Genomic DNA, 17,920 nt, shown 5'->3' on the forward strand with positions numbered 1-17,920 from the left:
CTTAGGAGAAAGTGTGGAGGAAACAAAAAAGGGAACTTGTCCCCTGGTGCTTGTCCAGTGGGAGATACTTGGTTGCAGTGAATCTGCTCTTAGTGACTTTGAGAAGATGGGGTTGGCATTTCCAATTAGAGACTGATAAAAGATAAAAATATGTAAAAGAAACCATTTGAAGGTGACAATCGCAAGTTTGATCCAGAAAGTAGTGAGAAGCCTTCGGAGGATTTTGTGTGATGGAGTGACGTTTAAGTAATTTTCAAGGAAGATTACTTAAGCTGTGCATACAACCTTATAGAGTAAAAAAAGAAAAGATGACATTTTTTAGGAATCATGAAAGGAGATGTGGCAGTATTCCTCCAATGCTGCCATTGCTAAAAACACTCTGGAGATTTTATTTAAAAAAAAAATCTGATCTCTAACATAACTGATTTGGTTTCCAGTATGAGCTATGCATGTAATTTGCGACTTAAATCAAAAATGGCTCTCCTTTGGAAGGACTTGATAATTTCCACCTCTGAAGCTTCCAGAGTAAAACTAAGTTAAGTGTGACGACAAGAATCTTATGAGATGGAGAAATATATTTCATCACACTTGAAAAATTGTTTCACGAAGAATTAAGCTTTATTTTGGAGAGATGGGGGTGTCATTGCAGTATAATGTTAGGTGACTTTGAGGTTTATATTACAAACACTTTAAATAAGAGCTATTTGATTTATATGTTAATAATCTTAAAGTATATGATTCTATTAAGACAAAAATCTGAAAATTTTAATGTTTTATAAAATTTATATCATACATTTGTAAAATTGAAGGAGCTATCTTGGATTTTTTTTTCATTACCTACAGGGTCTGAGGCGTCAGGACCCCAGCTTTTGCCAGTGAGAGCACTAAACGAAGTCTTCATTGGGGAGAGTCTATCATCCAGGTACTTTTAAGCCTGTAATCTTGAGTTTGGAATTTAATATTTTAGTATTTTTTTACGTATTTATTCAATTTCTACATCCTAAGATTTGTAAATAATTAATACTATATAAGTAATAGAAATGAATTGTATGATAAAATATTTCCACAACCTTCATACATGTTAATATATGTTAAGAGGAAAGAAGATTCGATGGCCAGAAAAGTTTGTGAAACCCTAGGTTAAACAAACATATTCGGATTTCTTTACTGCGGTATTTCCCAGAGCCTTTAATCTATCATATGGGTAGTTTATAAATATTTATAAGAATGATATACTAGGCATACATTTGCAATTGATATAAAACCTTTATAGTCAGTCCATATTAAAATTTCCATGCTGATTGTCTTAATAAGGTCCTTTAAAGCTGATTTATTTGTTTGCTTATTTTAATCTAGGATCACACATTGCCTTTGACCAACATGGCCCTTTAGAATTAGTTAAAAACAGTTCCTTAGCCCTGCCCCTGTTTTGTCATTCATGATATTAATATTTCTGAATGGCCTAAGGCAATTGGTTTGCAGAATATTCCTTATTTTAGATTTGGATGATTTTTCTTTCTCTGCATGGTAAGATTCAGACTAAACATTTTTGTCAGGAATACTACATAGGTGATATTGGATCCTTTTTATTGCAACATCAGAAGGCAAGTGTGTTGACAGTTTAAAGTTTGTCACCATTATTACCAAAAATTAAAGTTAATAAAGTTCTTCATTAGGAGTATAAAAATATAGTCTGTGTTTTATTACTGATGAAATCTGTTTTGTGAGTGTTAAGTATAACTTAGGCTTAACTTGTCAGCAGAATTTTTTTGCAAAACTTTTTTTTGCGTGACGTTAATTACCGGTTATAAAATGACTGCCGTAATGTAAAGTTAATTTAACTCTTGGCAGTACTTTAACACTTGCCTTACTTCTCATTTTGTGGATGTAAGTAAATTAGAGGTGGAAGATGAGAGGTGAATCTGTGTCCCACTTTGCTCCTACCAGAACCATGTGATCCTTTGAAGGTCATGTAGTTGATTCCGTTGCTTACTCAGAGTTCCATATATTCTGAAATTCAGTTTATTCTGAGTCGTATCCTTTGATAAGAAATTATGTTGAGAAAAGTTTGTCTTAATTAAAAAAGGTTTTAGCCAATGACTTAGGTAGTACTGAAAAAGACAAAGCCTGATTCAGTGGAATGATTTGAACAGTCTTTTTGAGTTGTAATTATTTTGATTAATGTAATTTTAAATTTATTCAATAAAAGTATATTGTACACCTACTATATGTAATATGTTAGGAGGGGGTATAAAGATGAATAAGATAAAGGTAGTGGTATTTTAATTTTTTGGAGAGTGGTAAAATACATAATTTAAAAATGTATTAAAAGTAAAATTATTCTTCAAAGAAATCAGGTAAAAATATATTCTTTAAAGAACTTAAAAATATAGTAAAGAATAAAACTTTATTTCATATAGTAAGACATGCTATATATGAAGCATTTCTTCTTTTGCTGCATATCAAGTTTGAAGCAATATGGAAATAATGGATACATTTATGTGATAGAGAAGGGAGAAAATTTAATTAGTGATGTAATCTAGTCATTATTGCTAAAGACATAAGACAGAAGACAACTTATTCTGTTAGTGTATTTTAAAGGTTGTAACTTCTGAGGGCTTCTACTAGTGTTGCTTTATAATTTGTACTTACTAAAAAATAACTTATAAAAGGAGAAAAACTAGGATCAATTGATAGACTTGGGAATTCAGTGAAGTCCCATTGGAGAATTTAGGTTGAATGCTTTTATTTTTTGTGGCAGTAGTGATTCGGTTGGTTTATCTCCTAAATAATGTCTGCTGCTGCTGCTTTTTTGTGTTCTTTGATGCCTCACCTTATATCTATACTAAGATAAGGACAGCAATGGGTAGGCTTCTGACACTATTGAAAAAGGTTTAACTATTTGAGGTATTAACACTTATCTGTAAAGATTCCATGACATAGACCCTTAGGCAGAAAGGAAATGAACATTTATTGGGCGCCTGCTTTGTGTCAGGCACTGTGTGTATTGTGTATGTTATTATTTTTAGTGCTCATAGCAACCTTGTAAAAAATGTAGTTATATTTATGAGTGAAAAAATTGAGATTTGGAGAGTTCAAATAAATTGCCCAAGTTCATATAATTAGATAGCATCAGAACTGTAATTATAAACTCAGTATTTCTGATTCCACATCCTATATTGAGGCTTCACTGTGCCCTGAAAACTTTAGTGCTTTGCTTGGAAAATATGAAGTGCAGCAATATTATTCCTGCCTCATTTATAATGTTCTTAGATTTAAGAACATTTTAAAAGCCCAATTTTTTTTTTTCTCTTTTCTCCTATTTGTTCTAACCTAGAATGTCTTATTCTTGGGCTGTAGCAGTGGACAATTTAAGAAGAAGTATACCCACTCTAAAGGGACTGTGAGTTTTATTGCTGCCTTAAAAAAAATAATTTCCCTGAAACAGAAGTTCTATGAGTTGACTAATCTTGATAAACCTGCATGTGAGAATGACACTAAATTTGCTCATTGTTTTGGGCTCAACATCTCTCACCTGACTATACTTTTCTTCCTGTCGACCTCTGCTTCTCTTCTATCCCCATTTACCTCTAATCTCTTGTTTCCGTGTGATTCTGGCATAATAGCAGCCATTTCTATGGATTTGGCTGGTGGCTTGTCTTGTATGTAACAGGCTCCTAATATACCTAAAATTCCTAATTTTCTAGGAAGACATAACAAAGCTATAAAATGGATTAAATGTGAATATTAGGCCTGCTGTCTTTTATTTTTATGAAGGATGTTGATTTCAAAGAAAAAGTGGAAAGGAGTTGTATCATGTAAAACCTTCACAGATTAGGAGGTTGACACTGAAAGATTTAGAATAAGAGATAAATTATCTGTAGAGCGTTAGTTTTTGCAAATGTGTCTAATAATTGTCATTATTTTGAAAAGCTGTATTTTATTGAGTTTATTTTAACTTTTTTATTTGCTGGAGTGAAGTAACCCAGTGTTGATCAGATACCATTATTTCAAGATAGAGCTTACAAAATAGGCTTTTACATGTTTCAAAAGTTCTTTGAATAGTTGCAAATCATTCATACATTCATGCAGTTAAAGAATAATGCTATTTTTGCTGGTATCAGAAAACCACTTGATTTCATATTTTTGAAGTACTCAGAGAAATATTTATCTCTTAAGAAATTGCAGTTCTATCCCTAGTTTTGTCCACTAATCCAGTATCGTATGAGACTTCTCTTTAGAACTTTATTAATAATCTCTGTTAACTTACTATCAATTCAAAAGGCACATTAGCTTGTAACTTAAGAAACAAGAATTTAGCAGAAATTATTGGTAACTTGAAGGATTAGATACAGACTTAGAGATATCAAGGACTAGCCACCAAGAGTGAACCTTGCCTAAGAATGGTATTTTGGGGGCTGGCCTGGTGGCGCAGCGGTTAAGTGCGCATGTTCTGCTTTGGCGGCCTGGGGTCTGCCAATTTGGATCCCGGGTACAGACATGGCACCGCTTGGCAAGCCATGCAGTGGCAGGCGTCCCACATGTAAAGTGGAGGAAGATGGGCATGGATGTGAGCTCAGGGCCAGTCTTCCTCAGCACAAAGAGGAGGATTGGTGGCAGATGTTAGCTCAGGGCTAATCTTCCTCAGAAAAAAAAAAGGTATTTTGTTTTTGAGTTCTGAATTAAGGTTCTGTATATGTTAGATTCCATTAAAGCAGTAGCAGCAGTGCTAGGTAAAAATTTACAAGAAGCCCTTGTTTGAAATGTTAAAGTATTGATAGAAAGGAGCATGTAGATTAAAGAAGGATGTAGACATGCAGAATTTGTTTTTAACTTTTTCACGTAATCAGTATTGGAGTTAGCCTCATGATGTGTGTGTCTGCTAAGTCAGGTATGTCTAAGTTAAGCTGGCCTATTTAGATTTCATCAGTTCTGAAAAAGGCTGTCTTATTTACTGTGAGCCATAAGCAGCAAATCCAGTTTTATATTCTCAATTCATAGGGCTTCCTACTATGAGATTTCAGTTGATGATGGTCCATGGGAAAAACAGAAGAGCTCAGGGCTCAATTTGTGTACTGGAACAGGATCAAAGGCTTGGTGAGTAACTCGGGATGGGGCTTATCAACTTTTGTGAAATTCTTTAAGTGATGTAAGTTACTTAATATCTCGTATTGGTGTTTCCAAGCTCTCTAATATGCAACAGGTAGCAGGGTGGTTCTATATTGTTTGGATCAGTTTCTGCTCCACTCATCAACTGGGTCTAGGAGTCGTGCCTTGACGTCTTAGATTACTGCTGCAACCTGGACTTGGTCATTATTTAGCCTAGTGCCCTAGTTTTGTAAAGAGAAAAAAGAAAATGAGAAATGTTTGGGGGCCTATATGTATTTATTTTAAATGAATATTTTAATAATAGTAAAGAAATGAAAACAAAGTACAACACAAAAAAATATGCTGGAAGTTTGTGCATTAAAGGCCTAAACAGCTAAGGGGGGCATCCTGTGTCTTGCTTACTCTGTAACCTCCCTTTAGGTAGTCTCTTCTGCTGTTTAGTACACTCATGCAGGTGCCTACCACTCCTATCTGTAGCAGTCTTCTCTCCCGATGACAAACTCACATTCTAAAATTACCTACTAAATAGAATGTTAATAGCACCTCAAATTTAACACATTCAAAACTGAATTTATTGTCTTCAGTTTTTCCTCCTGTGTTCCTTGTATTGCTTATAGTATTGCTGTTTACCTTGACTTCATGCTCTAGAGCAAAAACATTGCTCCTCAAAACCTTGCTCTTACCTTCGAGTCTCCCTCTTCTCCCCTCTACACATACCGGTCCCTAAATCCTATCAGTTGCACTTCTAAAGTCCTTGGCTTTTGTTTTTCAGTTTCTGCTGCTATATCTTTGGTCTAGGCCCCCTCATTTTAGTGAGTATTCTTGGTGCCTCACCCTTTGTTCCTCAGTCTGTCATCCATACTACCAACAGAGTAATATTTCAAAGACGGAGATAAAATCTGACTAGATCCCTTCCGTGCTTTGAAACTTTCGTTGACTCCTGGCTATGTTCACGTTACTCAGTCTGTCATATAGGCCCTTTAAATGTGACCTCTGGTACCTTGTCTGCCTACTGCTGCCCTACACTCACCCGCCAGCACACTGGAGACTCTGGGCTACTTGGGATTCTCAGCACAAGCCATGTTCTCTCTGGCCTTTTTGTTTTTGCTCAGTGCAATTTCATCCTGCATTAAATGCCTCCACTGTCCATCCACTGCTGAAAAATCCAGTTGTCAAATGTCATTCTCTGTAGGAAATCTTTACTAGGACCTAGTTCCTTTTATAAGCATAATTAATTAATCTCTTTTTTTGTCCTTCCTGAGTTCTTTTTCCTCATAGCGCTATTATAGCACTTACACATTATTAGTTAGCTAATAAGCTAATACCCAGCTAGTTTGAACAACTTGAGGCATGTGGGATGGTGACTAGTGGGTTTTTTTTCCTGCTTAATTTTTTGTGTGCAGAGCACTGTACCTAATACATATTCACTCAAGTATTTTTTGAGTAAATGACTATATGTTCACAAATACAGCTAAAACAGTGCTTATCAAGCTGTGACTTTAAATTTGGTAGTTTAAAATGGAGTTTTATTTCCTGTTTTTTCAGCATTACTTTTTTAGCCTCTGTTACTTTGAATATACTATGCTAGGTACTTCTTATACATTGATTTAAAGAAATCCTACACGAAAGTGGTATCCCTGTTTTATAAAGGAAGAAGTTGAAGCTTAGCAAGGATAAATAATTAGGCTTAGGTGACATGACCAGTAAGTGTCAGAACTTGGATACAAGCACAGGTGTGCTTGACTTCAAAACCAATGCCTTTTTCACTGCCAGCTTTTAAATGGAGAGGGGGAGTTATCTATAGAGGTCACACGGTTGAAAGAAGAGTCGCTAGGTTGTATTGAAGAATTGTCAAGGTAAACTTGCTAATCTTAATGAAACGTTTCTTATGTGAAAGGCAGTGGGCTTTACTTGTGCCTTGGTGGGGTGTGTGTGTGTGTGTGTGTAATTTTGATAGTTTCAGTTTTCAAGCTTTTAGTAGTGAGAAGAACATTAAGAATAAGAGGCACTAGGCTTTTAAAAATATCCACACCCCCCCGCCCCCCCCCCACACCTTACAGTTGAGTCCTGAGTTAATGTTGCGTGTGGATAAGGATGGCTTAGATTAGAATTTCAGGCTTTTCTGTGTTGCTTATTAAAGTCTCCTACTGTCTCCTGTGCTCTGGTGTAGCACTCTGTCTCACTGACGGCATCCTGTCCCTGCCACCTTGGTTACTCACTGTTTTCTTCTCTACTCAGCCTGTGCAGCTTGCTTGCTTCTAACATGTTCTACCCTCTTCCTTCTCATTACTGATAATTCGTTTGCTATGATTGCATTCCCCATTCATCTCTTGTCCTTTTCTTCTTCAGAAAATGAGGGGAGAGAAGAGAATTCTAGGAGCTGAGGAAAAGCTGTGTGTTTCTATATGTTGACAATTTTTATTTTATCACACTACCATTTCTGAGCATTTTCTCTGTCCCAAGCTAAGTGTATTATTTAAATCTCAAAAATACTCTAGAAGTAGGTGATTTTATTTTCATTAATAGAGTATAAAAAGCCTCAGAAGTTAACTGACTTGCCCAAAGCCATGTGGCTAATAAATGGTGAATGCACAATCTAAATTCTGGACTTAACTGTAAATGGTAGACCTCTGAAGAGTTACTGGAAAGAAAGAAATAGGGTAGCCTATTTCTTTTACTCTTCTTATTTTAATTTTTGATATGGAGATTGTTTTCCTATGTGACCTTTCATATTCCTTGGTTTGAATATGAAATGTGGAAGTTTATAACTTAGAGTAAGCTAATTGTTTTAACAGATAAACCCACAATCTCAGTGGTTTAACACAATAGAAGTTTATTTCTTGTTCCTGTGGAGTCCAAGTGGATGTTCCTAATTGGCAGGTGGCTCTCCGCTGAGCGGTGATTCAGGGAGCCAGACTCCGACCATCGTGTGGCCCTCCCACCTTTTAAACGTAACTGCGAAAGTTACTGCGCTCATTTACATCAAGCCACAGAAGGAGGGAAAGCATGGAGGGTCAGCTGTGGGAGGTTTGAGACAGGCTTAAAAGTGTTGTCCATGATGCCCACTCTCATTCCTTTAGCTGGAATTTGGTCACATGGCTGTATGCCAAGAGGGGAAAGAAAATATAGCCTGTGTGCCCAGGAAAAAAAAAATGGGCTCAGGGAATAGGTATCCCATCTTTGCATTTCCAAAAATTCTTCCAGAGGACATAGGATGTAGGGGTTAAGTTGCATAGTAAGTGTTTCTGAATCGTTGCTTTGTTATCTCAGTCCTCCTGCCAGCGTGAAATATTATTTACTATGTACACTGGGAGAAGTACAACAGAGAGGGATCATATATGTTTCCATTAGTTCTTAAAACTATTCCCAATCCTCTTCTCCATACATTCTGTCCTAGCAGACTTAATGAAGGGTGATGAGGTGTTCTTAAGTGAGAGAGTAAGTTTTACTAGCTGATGAGGATATGAGACTCAATTTATCTTTCAATTTCGTTGTCTTTAGTAGAAGTTATGTCTGATTTCAAATGGGAATTCTTAGAATGGTGAAGGTTTGTAGACCTAAGAAAAATGTCATCAGGTGCTAGCTAACACCTGCTTTATAGTTTGTCTTTGATGTAGAATGTAAACCACTCCTAAAGTTAGAGTGAATTGGTTGAGATCCAGGTTACAATCACAGGAAATTAGTCTTAATTTAATCCCAATTCAGAGGACTTAGTTTGGGTTGGTTTGTGGTATCCCTAATATGTCACAGTGCTAGGAATATTAGAGCGTCTTAGAAGACTTTCGTCCTCTTAAATTGAACCTTAACTACAATAAGGTGATATTAGTCACTAAAATCTTTCACCCTTTATATATTCAGTGAAACCCTAATAAACACAGCTCATTTTCATGTGACTTTTAGACTTAAAATAGAATTTCAAAATGATATCTTCTCATAATGTGGATAGTCAGAGGAATTAGAATATAACTCATACATATCCCTTGCAATTTGACATTTTCATTCAGTGTTGAGTTCTTGCCATGAGCCATGTAGTGCCCTAAGCGCCTTGTTTTGGAGTGTGTGACAGTACTACTAAGGAGGATAGGTATTGTGAACCTCAGTAAACAATCTTTATACCACATAGTAAGTATGAGCAAAGGTACATAGGAAAGCATGAGCTTGCTGTGGAATGTGAAATCAGAGGCAAATAATGCTGAAAAATAGAATAGGTAAGGGTGAGATCTTAGATTTTTTCAGCATAGGGATTTGGTCTGTGAATGACCCCAAATTTTTAATGTAAAAATTTGTGTGTCTGCATTTTTCTTAAAAGAATGTCCAAAATGTTTTCACATTTCTTAAAATGTGAAGGCTATAGGGTTAGAAGGGTATATGGAGCATCTCTTACTCCTCCTCCTCAAAAAAAGTTAAGAGCCACTGATTGAGGTTTAGAGTTGTGTGCCTCATGTTATTCCTATTCACTGGCATTACCCACTGAGGCTGTGGGAGGAGAGTTACAGGCAGTAGAGGAATTCTGAATTACCTGGGAGGATTTTTGTTTTAAACCTTTCCTTAATCATCTTCATAGACCCCAGGACAGAGCTACTTTTAAAAGGTATTCATATTGTGTTAACATTTGTTTTCAAGTGATTAAGTGAGGCATCATACTGGTAAAATATTTCTCACCTTTAAGGATACGGTTTTATGATTTAAAGAAATATTTACACATGTTAAAAAATATGTTAAATAGTACAAAAGGGTACACAATGAAAGCTGATCTCTCTTTCATTTTATATCTCTAGTACTAATCTCCAGACACAACCACCATATATATATATATATATATAATTGGGTTTTTTTAAAATGTAAATAAAACAGGGAAGTAATATATATACTATATAATATCTTTGGTTTTTTAACTTAACATATTAGTTATCTTTCTATATCAGCATATGTCGTTCTCTTTTACTCTTTTTAATGTCTGCGGAGTTCTTTGCTGTGTAGCTATAATAAAATGTATTTAACCAGTTTCCTAGGGATAAATATTTAAGTTGTTTTGCTATTACAAACAATGCTTCAGTAAATATCCTTGTATGTGTCTTTGTGTATTACTTGTGCAAGTATATTTTAGGATAAATTACTGGATTGAAGAATAATGTTCATTTCAAATTTTAATAGTGCAGAATTATCCTCCAACTGCAACTTCTATAATTCCATCAGTGTATGAGAATACTTCTTTTCCTAGTCCCATGCCAATACATTATTTAGCAGTTTTTAATGCTCGTAAATCTGAGAAAAATCTTGTTTTAATTTGTATTTCCTTAAGTATGAGGAAGATTGAGCATTGTTTCAGATAAGCCTGTGAACTGTTTATCCACGTACTTTGCCTACTTTTTAAAACTAGGTGAGGTGGCTATTGTCTTTTGGTTGTTTTTTTCCTCATAATTTGTAAGAGCTCTTTGTATATTAAGTAGATTATTCCCTTTTCATTTTTAGTATGTTTTTAGAATTAAAACAAAGAATTTATGTGGTGTTTGTTTCTAGGTCATTCAATATTAACAGGGTTGCAACTCAGGCTGTGGAGGATGTTTTAAATATTGGTGAGTACCAAAATAGCTGTTATATTTTATAATATGCTATATAATATATATATTTTATTATATGTTAGCTGTAATACGACACGAAATATTTTATTTAATCAAGATATTCCCCCCTTTCCTTTTTCAATAGCAAAACGACAAGGAAATTTAAGTCTTCCATTGAGCAGAGAATTGGTAGAGAAAGGTCAGTGACAAATGGTCATAACTACTAACAGTTTCGCTTAAGTTCTATATTGATTTTGAGGATGTTATTGTGAAGTGTACTTATCTAATTAGCAAATCACAGTACTTTTTTGACCCAAACATGCTCTTAATAAAATATCCCTTTAAATATATTTAAACAATAAAAATTTTAAAGCTGGACAATTTTATATTATGATTTGTCAACCATGAAATATAACCTCTATGTCAAAACAGTATAACTGCAAACATGTGTTGGGGGATAGAAAAATACACATCTGGAAAAGCATACTTAAACTCGGTGTGTCATTAATATCCTCTGAATGAGAAGGAATTCACTGAGCTGTGAATGCTTATCTTCACATTCACTAAAATGTTCGCTTTACCCTTCTCCTACCTACTCCTGCCCAGTTACTTTAGGGTTCCTTTAAGAGAACTAGCAGTGTTGGAGAAAGGATACTGATCAGGGAATTTGAAGACCCGAGTTCCAATCCCAGACCAACCAGTCACTACTGTGAGCAAGACTGTGACTCTCCACTCCTCTGCTTTCCTCAGCTGTGAAATGAGGGTGTGGAAGTAGATCGCTGCTGCGTAGGGATGCTTCACATTTATTCTTTAAATTTTAGTTTTTAAAAATATTTAAATTCTTAAACTGAAAAACACATTCATTTGATTTGCATGTGAAATTTTAACACACTAAAGTCCACTCATCTATCAGGATCAGTTTTGAACAGACCTCAGACTAAAGCTTTTCTTGGTGTCTCTGTTTAATTAAGAGTATCCTAAGATTTCAGGTGAATTATTTTTAAAAAACAACAAAAAATCCAAACTTGTTTATAGTTGCATCTACTACCTATGTAAGGATTTTTCAACATATTCAACCAAAACAAAATACAGACATAAAGTGGATATGGACACAACTGTAATCCATAAACACACAAACCTTATTTGTTTTGGTTGCCTTTGAAATGATTTAGCAATACATAATAAAGTATTTTAACAGTTTCAGTTCATTTATCTGTATATTTTGGATTTCCACATCAGAATTCCTTTGTAGGGGAGATAGGCCTTTAAAATAGTTTGAAAACAGGACTCAATCTTCAAAATCCCCTTCAGCTCTCTAAAATGGACTCTGTTCTCCTCTCAATGTGAGACCTAAAAGATTATTTTAATCACGGCTTATGAGCTAGCATTAGCATTAAATCTGTACCAAAGAAAGGAGAAGTAGGCATTTATCATAATTGATTCTTCATTATATAATTTAACTTAAAACATAACGTATATAAACCAACTGAAATTTATCAGGTATGCAAATTAATTTGAGTATATATAAAATACAGTGATTGATTTTTCCCTTAATAAACATACCACTTCACTTTACTGAGTGAACGTTACTCCTTTGAAGATTTGACTGTCCTCAGAAGCGGCGGTGAATGCCAGCGGTGCCGTCACTGCTACAGACACTTCTGGAAATCCTTCCTTTAGAGCTAGCACGTTTTGTGTGTGAGTTTCCAGAGAGGCACATTTTTCTTTTTGAGAGTGGATTAGATTTTTTTGAAAGAACCAAATAATTCATATGAAATTTTGGTAAATAAGGTAGGATCATCTGACAGTCTTGTAATGTCTTTTAATGTGGCTTTCAACTGTTTGTTCTTTCAAGCTTGATTTCCTTGTACAGTTGTCTTTAACCAGTTGTGCTTTGCATGCCAACTCTCATGGGCCTCTTGGTTAGAGAGAAAGCAGGTCCCAAAGATTTCTAAAAATATCTTGAGTAATGGCATTTTCATTGGAAAAAGCATATTGCCTGTCATTGTTGGAGATTGCATTTTATATCAAGACTATTAACTTATGAACTGTTTGATATGGTATTTTGGGAAAGGACTTGGCAGGAGAATATAGCAGCTCAACTTCCATTTTTGAGTGCCATAAACTAGTTCCTCTATTTTTGTTTAACTACCAGCTTTGTGGGTTTTTTTTCTTTTTCCCAAGTGTACTCATTTCTGCTACATTGTGGATGATGTAGGTTTCTGTGGGCTAATATTGGAACCTAATCCTCATTTATAAGGTTTTTTTGGTTTTTTAATGAATTTGTTCTGAGTTCCAAGAAACTTGCTACCAAACAGACCTTTCAAACAGCACTCCTTTAAGTTGAGGATAGCGTTCTTTTTCATTTTGTACTTCTCAAGTGACCATCTTTTATTGAATGTGCTAATACTTTTCTTTTCTTCATAGTAACAAACGAATATAATGAATCACTGCTCTACAGTCCAGAAGAACCAAAAATACTTTTCAGTATTCGAGAACCAATAGCAAACAGAATTTTCTCAAGCAGTCGTCAGCGTTGTTTTACCTCAAAGTAAGCTTCCACTGTCAGACTGGTGACTATGTTTTCATCCCTTGTAATTAAAAGCATACTTGGTTTTAAAAGTATTCAATTTCATTAAATTCACTTATTCAAACTTTATCTAGTGGGAAAAGTAGAATCTATGGAACTAATGAGGTATCATGCTAAACTGGCTAAAATGATATTTTCTTTCAAACTTAATGTGCAATTTTAGAGAAACTGAAATTTAAGTGAATAGAAGGGGCATAGTTATTTAATTGGGTGATGTGGATTTGTTTGTTTTATTGATGTATTAGGACACAGTAAGACTAAATTATCATTTTAAGAGAAATTGACTAGAAAGCACTTTTTTTTTCCATAGGCTGTGAAATAAAAGCAGGACAAACATTCATATAAAACCTAAGTTGTATAGCAGTAAACCTTTAGAGTAGGATTCATTTCTTTTCCCTAAAACTGAACCCTCACCCACATCTATTGAATTTGCTTCAGTTTTTTTTCTTTTTTGAGCAGAAAAGGATATAAATAACTGAATGTAATTTCTTATTTTGTAAAAGTTGTCCAATTTTCCAAATTAACAAGAAAACCTACTATAATTATGAAAAAATGTCATCTATCTCATGGCAAGCAAAGAACAGTTTAACAAAATTGCTGCTTATAGTTTGCATATTTTCCTTTTTAAGAATACACAATTGATTTTTCTCTAGGAAAGACACTAAAAAGGAAACTCATCTTACTTAAAAATCACTTTACTCATTTGAGAGTTAATTTTGATTAATCAACACATCTGTACTCATTTTGGGTGAGACTACAAAGACTCATTTAAATTTTTGCTCATATAAATAGAATAGCTTCATGACTTTGGCAGTTGGAAAGTATTTCAAACATGTCATAACAAGCACTTTAACAACGAAAGATTGATAAATTGAATACATTAGAATTAAGAACTTCTGTTAGTGAAGACACCATTAGGAAAATAAAAAGGCAAGCCACAGAGTGAGATATTTGCAGTACCTATATCCAGCAATGGACTCATATCCAGAATATACAGACAATAAAAATTCGTACAAATCAGTAAGAAAAAGATAGGCAACCCTGTAGAAAAATAGCCAAAGTCATGGACAGGCATTTCACAAAAGAGGATGTCCAAATGGCTGATAAACATGTAAGAAATGTTCTTTACCTTATTATTCATCTGGGAAATGCAAATTAAAACTACATAGTATGATACTATACACACCCACCAGAATGGCTAAACACCAGTTGTTGGTAAGGTGAAGCAACTGGAACTTTCATACACTACTGTTAGGAATAGTTTGGAAAATTGTTTGGCATTTATCTACCAAAGCTGAATACGTAGTGACCCAATAATTCCACTCCTAGGTATATATCCAACAGAAACGTGTACATCAAAAGACATGCTCAAGAATATTCAGGGGCCGGCCCAGTGGCACAGTGGTGAAGTGCGCATGTTCTGCTTTGGCAGCCTGGGGTTCACCGGTTTGGATCCCGGGTGTGGAGATGGCACCGCTCAGCAAGCCATGCTGTGGCAGGTGTCCCACATATAAAGTAGAAGAAGATGGGCACGGATGTTAGCTCAGGGCCAGTCTTCCTCAGCACAAACAGGAGGATTGGTAGCAGATGTTAACTCAGGGCTAATCTTCCTCAAAAAAACAAAAACAAACCCGGCCCCACCCCCAAAAGAAAGAATATTCATAGCAACACTACTCCCAATAGGTAAAAACTCAAATATGCGTGAGGAGATAGATAAGTTTTGGTATTTTCATACAGTGGAAGTGTTTTCATACAGCAATGAAAATGAACACACTACTATTACATGTAATAACATGGATGAATTTCACAAACTTACTATTGAGCAAAAGAAGCCAGACACAGGCATCATATTGTATTCTTCCATTTATAGAAAGTTCAAGAACAGATGAAGCTACTACTACTCTGGGGATTGAAATTAGGGTAGTGGATATGCTGGGAAAGAGGGGCCAGAAGTGGTGACTGGGAGATGGCAATGAGAGAGCTTCCTGGAGGCTGGGTAACATTCCTGATTTGGGTGATGGTTACACAAGTGTATTCATTGAGCTGTACCCTAATACTTTGTGCTTCTGTTGTGTGTTATACTTAGGTAAAAATTTTACATGAAAATAATTAGATTCTTCCTCCATACTTAACATACTTGCAATGGTAATAATGCAACAGTTTTCAGTCACATGGAAAAAGCCTGTGAGTTCCATCAAGTATGAACTTGTTCACTCATAAATGTTGGGGTGAGTGGGGCTATCCTGAACACTTAAATTTTGAGATTTGATAATGTACCCATATATTTACATAGTTACTAACACTCTTATACCAAAGAGCACCTTGATTTTTAAAATCAAGGTCAAATGATCTGCCAGTTTAGATAAAAAATAAATGTTTTAAAGAAACTATTATTTAGGGTTAAGAAAACTGTTCACGTTTAAGCAGACATTTCTTTCTGTCTAGGGTTTGTGTTCGTTCTCGTTGTTGGGATGCCTGTATGGTTGTGGATGGAGGAACTTCTTTTGAGTTTAATGATGGAGCAATTGCTTCAATGATGATCAATAAAGAAGATGAGCTTCGGACTGTGCTTCTAGACCAGTGAAGGATTTCCTCAGATGACACATTCTGATTACCAGAAAAATACTTGGACTGCAGAAAGACTGCCTGTCATAAAGCTGCATTTTTTGGTTATTATTGAGACTAGTCTGCCTAGGCTCAAAGGTGACTAATCAAGTGAGATTTGCATTATTCTTTGGTTGGATTCTGATGGAAAAGATGTTCACTGTGTAAGAAAGTGGATGGACTAAACTGATTAGAATTGATACTGGTGAAATTTCTATATTGCTTACCAGTGGTATCCAAAAGTGCTGATATCTTTTTAAATTGAGAGAGGTAGGCTCAAATAAAGGATTAAATGTTTAGGATTTGAAATTTAACTGTACAAGTTTTTTTTCTTTCCCTTTTCTCCTAACTCTGTGGAATTGGTCTGACCATACACATATCATTTGATTAGTGTATATTTTTTTATAGTACCTAAAAATCAAGATTTGTAAAACATTTTGATGATGATGGAGAATTTTGATAAATCCTGACATTGACCTAATTGAAGTAGGTAAAGGTTTTTATATGTGCTAAGAAGTTTCTAATTTCAGAACACAGTGATATTGTTACACCTCTGTTTTGATTTAAAAAGCTCAATCATTTTTGAAATTATTTATAGATGTTTTCATTTAATTGACTTTCAGGTTAATTTTGACACTGCTGGGTGAAATACATATATCTGGACAAAATCATGATGCTCTTACCAATAGCTATTTTAGGTCATAGGCAATTTTTTTAAAAATGATCAGAGTCTAATAGATTTCTTCCATATTTAAAACTCTCTAACTTGGATTCAAAGACTAAAAGAATGAACTGATTAGATATATTCTACTAGGATTTTGGTCAGACTTTTAAGAAATATTTTCACCTAGTGGTAGGAGTACTGTCAGAAAGGAAATAGATTCTTTAATAAATATGCAAAACACATTAGTTTTGGAATTGCCTTACTTTTAACATCATAGTAGTTTTCACCTAGCTAATATTCCAAGTTTCACACATTAGCTTTGGAGGATAAACTGTTATGGCTTTTCTTTTTTTTCTCCCACTATGAGAGTTCCTTTATTTTGGGGGGAAACTATTTTATCTAATTCTTGATATACTTATAAGTAATCCTAGTATTTTCACAAAAAGCACCTTTTGCTGCATCATGAGACAATTGGTATTCTTATGCCATTTTTCAAAGTTCTTTTTTCAGAAAAAATTTTTGCTAAAAATTTTTGTTCAATCATTGACATATTTATTGAACACCCACTCTGTGCCATGTACTGTGTCGATTGCTGGATATACACTGATGAATGAAACAGACAATCCTGATGTTCAGAACTTGAGTCTAGTGAGCTCAGAAGTAAATTCTGTGTAAGCTAGGATGTATAATCCAGTTGAGTTTTGCAACATTTAACATGTTCTTGTCAAATTTTTTATATAAATGCTACTATACAAAGGTAATCTAGGTTTTGATGTATATCCAGAACAAGAATCTGTTTTTCTTTTTTTAATTGAGTATCTGCATAGACACTCATAGCACAAAGTTATATGATGCATACAAAAAAATTAGTGCTTTCTCAGACCTGGATCTAGTTTCTGGTTTGATTTAAAAATGATTGATAGACTTAAGATACCACTTTATAAAGAAGTGAAATTCCACACTATAGAAACTCCCCTAACAGTTTAAAATGTCTTCTTGACAAAAATGTCAACTCCCTCTTTAATATCAAGGAAATCTGATTGTCCACAATGGTACCATAGATCTGTTAATATGTAACATATTAATAGGTAACCTGCTATGTGCAATTGTTCATAAGCCATATTTTAAAGGTTTAAAAAATACTTAATGTGCTCTGTTTGCAATATAGCTTCTAATATTTCAGCTCTGCGGTGGGGATTTATTTGTAAGAGATGATGAGAGGCAAAGGATGTTAGAATAGCGAAAATGTTTTTATGAATTAACCTTTTAATGGCAACTATATGTGAATAAAATTAAACTATTGCTATCTCTTCTTTTTGACTTCATTTATTTCCTTAACTCTTGTGGGGTCATTATTTGAAACTAGATTTTCTCAAAATGTTATGTTTCGAA

At 34.6% G+C, this 17,920-nt stretch overlaps 1 protein-coding gene across 5 annotated transcripts in view; it reads left to right on the plus strand.

The window, feature by feature from the left end:
- The window catches only part of NADK2 (NAD kinase 2, mitochondrial), a 45,181-nt gene extending 27,347 nt beyond the window's left edge, over positions 1–17,834 (plus strand). For 3 of the 5 annotated variants that reach the window (XM_008538955.2, XM_070586987.1, XM_070586988.1), the window contains exons 7-13: positions 844–922; positions 3,338–3,403; positions 5,002–5,097; positions 10,630–10,685; positions 10,816–10,869; positions 13,098–13,221; positions 15,706–17,834. In XM_008538955.2, the coding sequence (XP_008537177.1) occupies positions 844–922; positions 3,338–3,403; positions 5,002–5,097; positions 10,630–10,685; positions 10,816–10,869; positions 13,098–13,221; positions 15,706–15,844 (614 nt within the window). In that variant the 3' untranslated portion in view covers positions 15,845–17,834. The remainder of the gene's footprint in view (positions 1–843; positions 923–3,337; positions 3,404–5,001; positions 5,098–10,629; positions 10,686–10,815; positions 10,870–13,097; positions 13,222–15,705) is intronic. The other 2 variants (XM_008538956.2, XM_070586986.1) reach the window with 1 other exon arrangement.
- Positions 17,835–17,920: the final 86 nt, after the last annotated feature.

The sequence above is a fragment of the Equus przewalskii genome, chromosome 20, assembly GCF_037783145.1.
Source record: "Equus przewalskii isolate Varuska chromosome 20, EquPr2, whole genome shotgun sequence".
Classification (NCBI taxonomy): domain Eukaryota; kingdom Metazoa; phylum Chordata; class Mammalia; order Perissodactyla; family Equidae; genus Equus; species Equus przewalskii.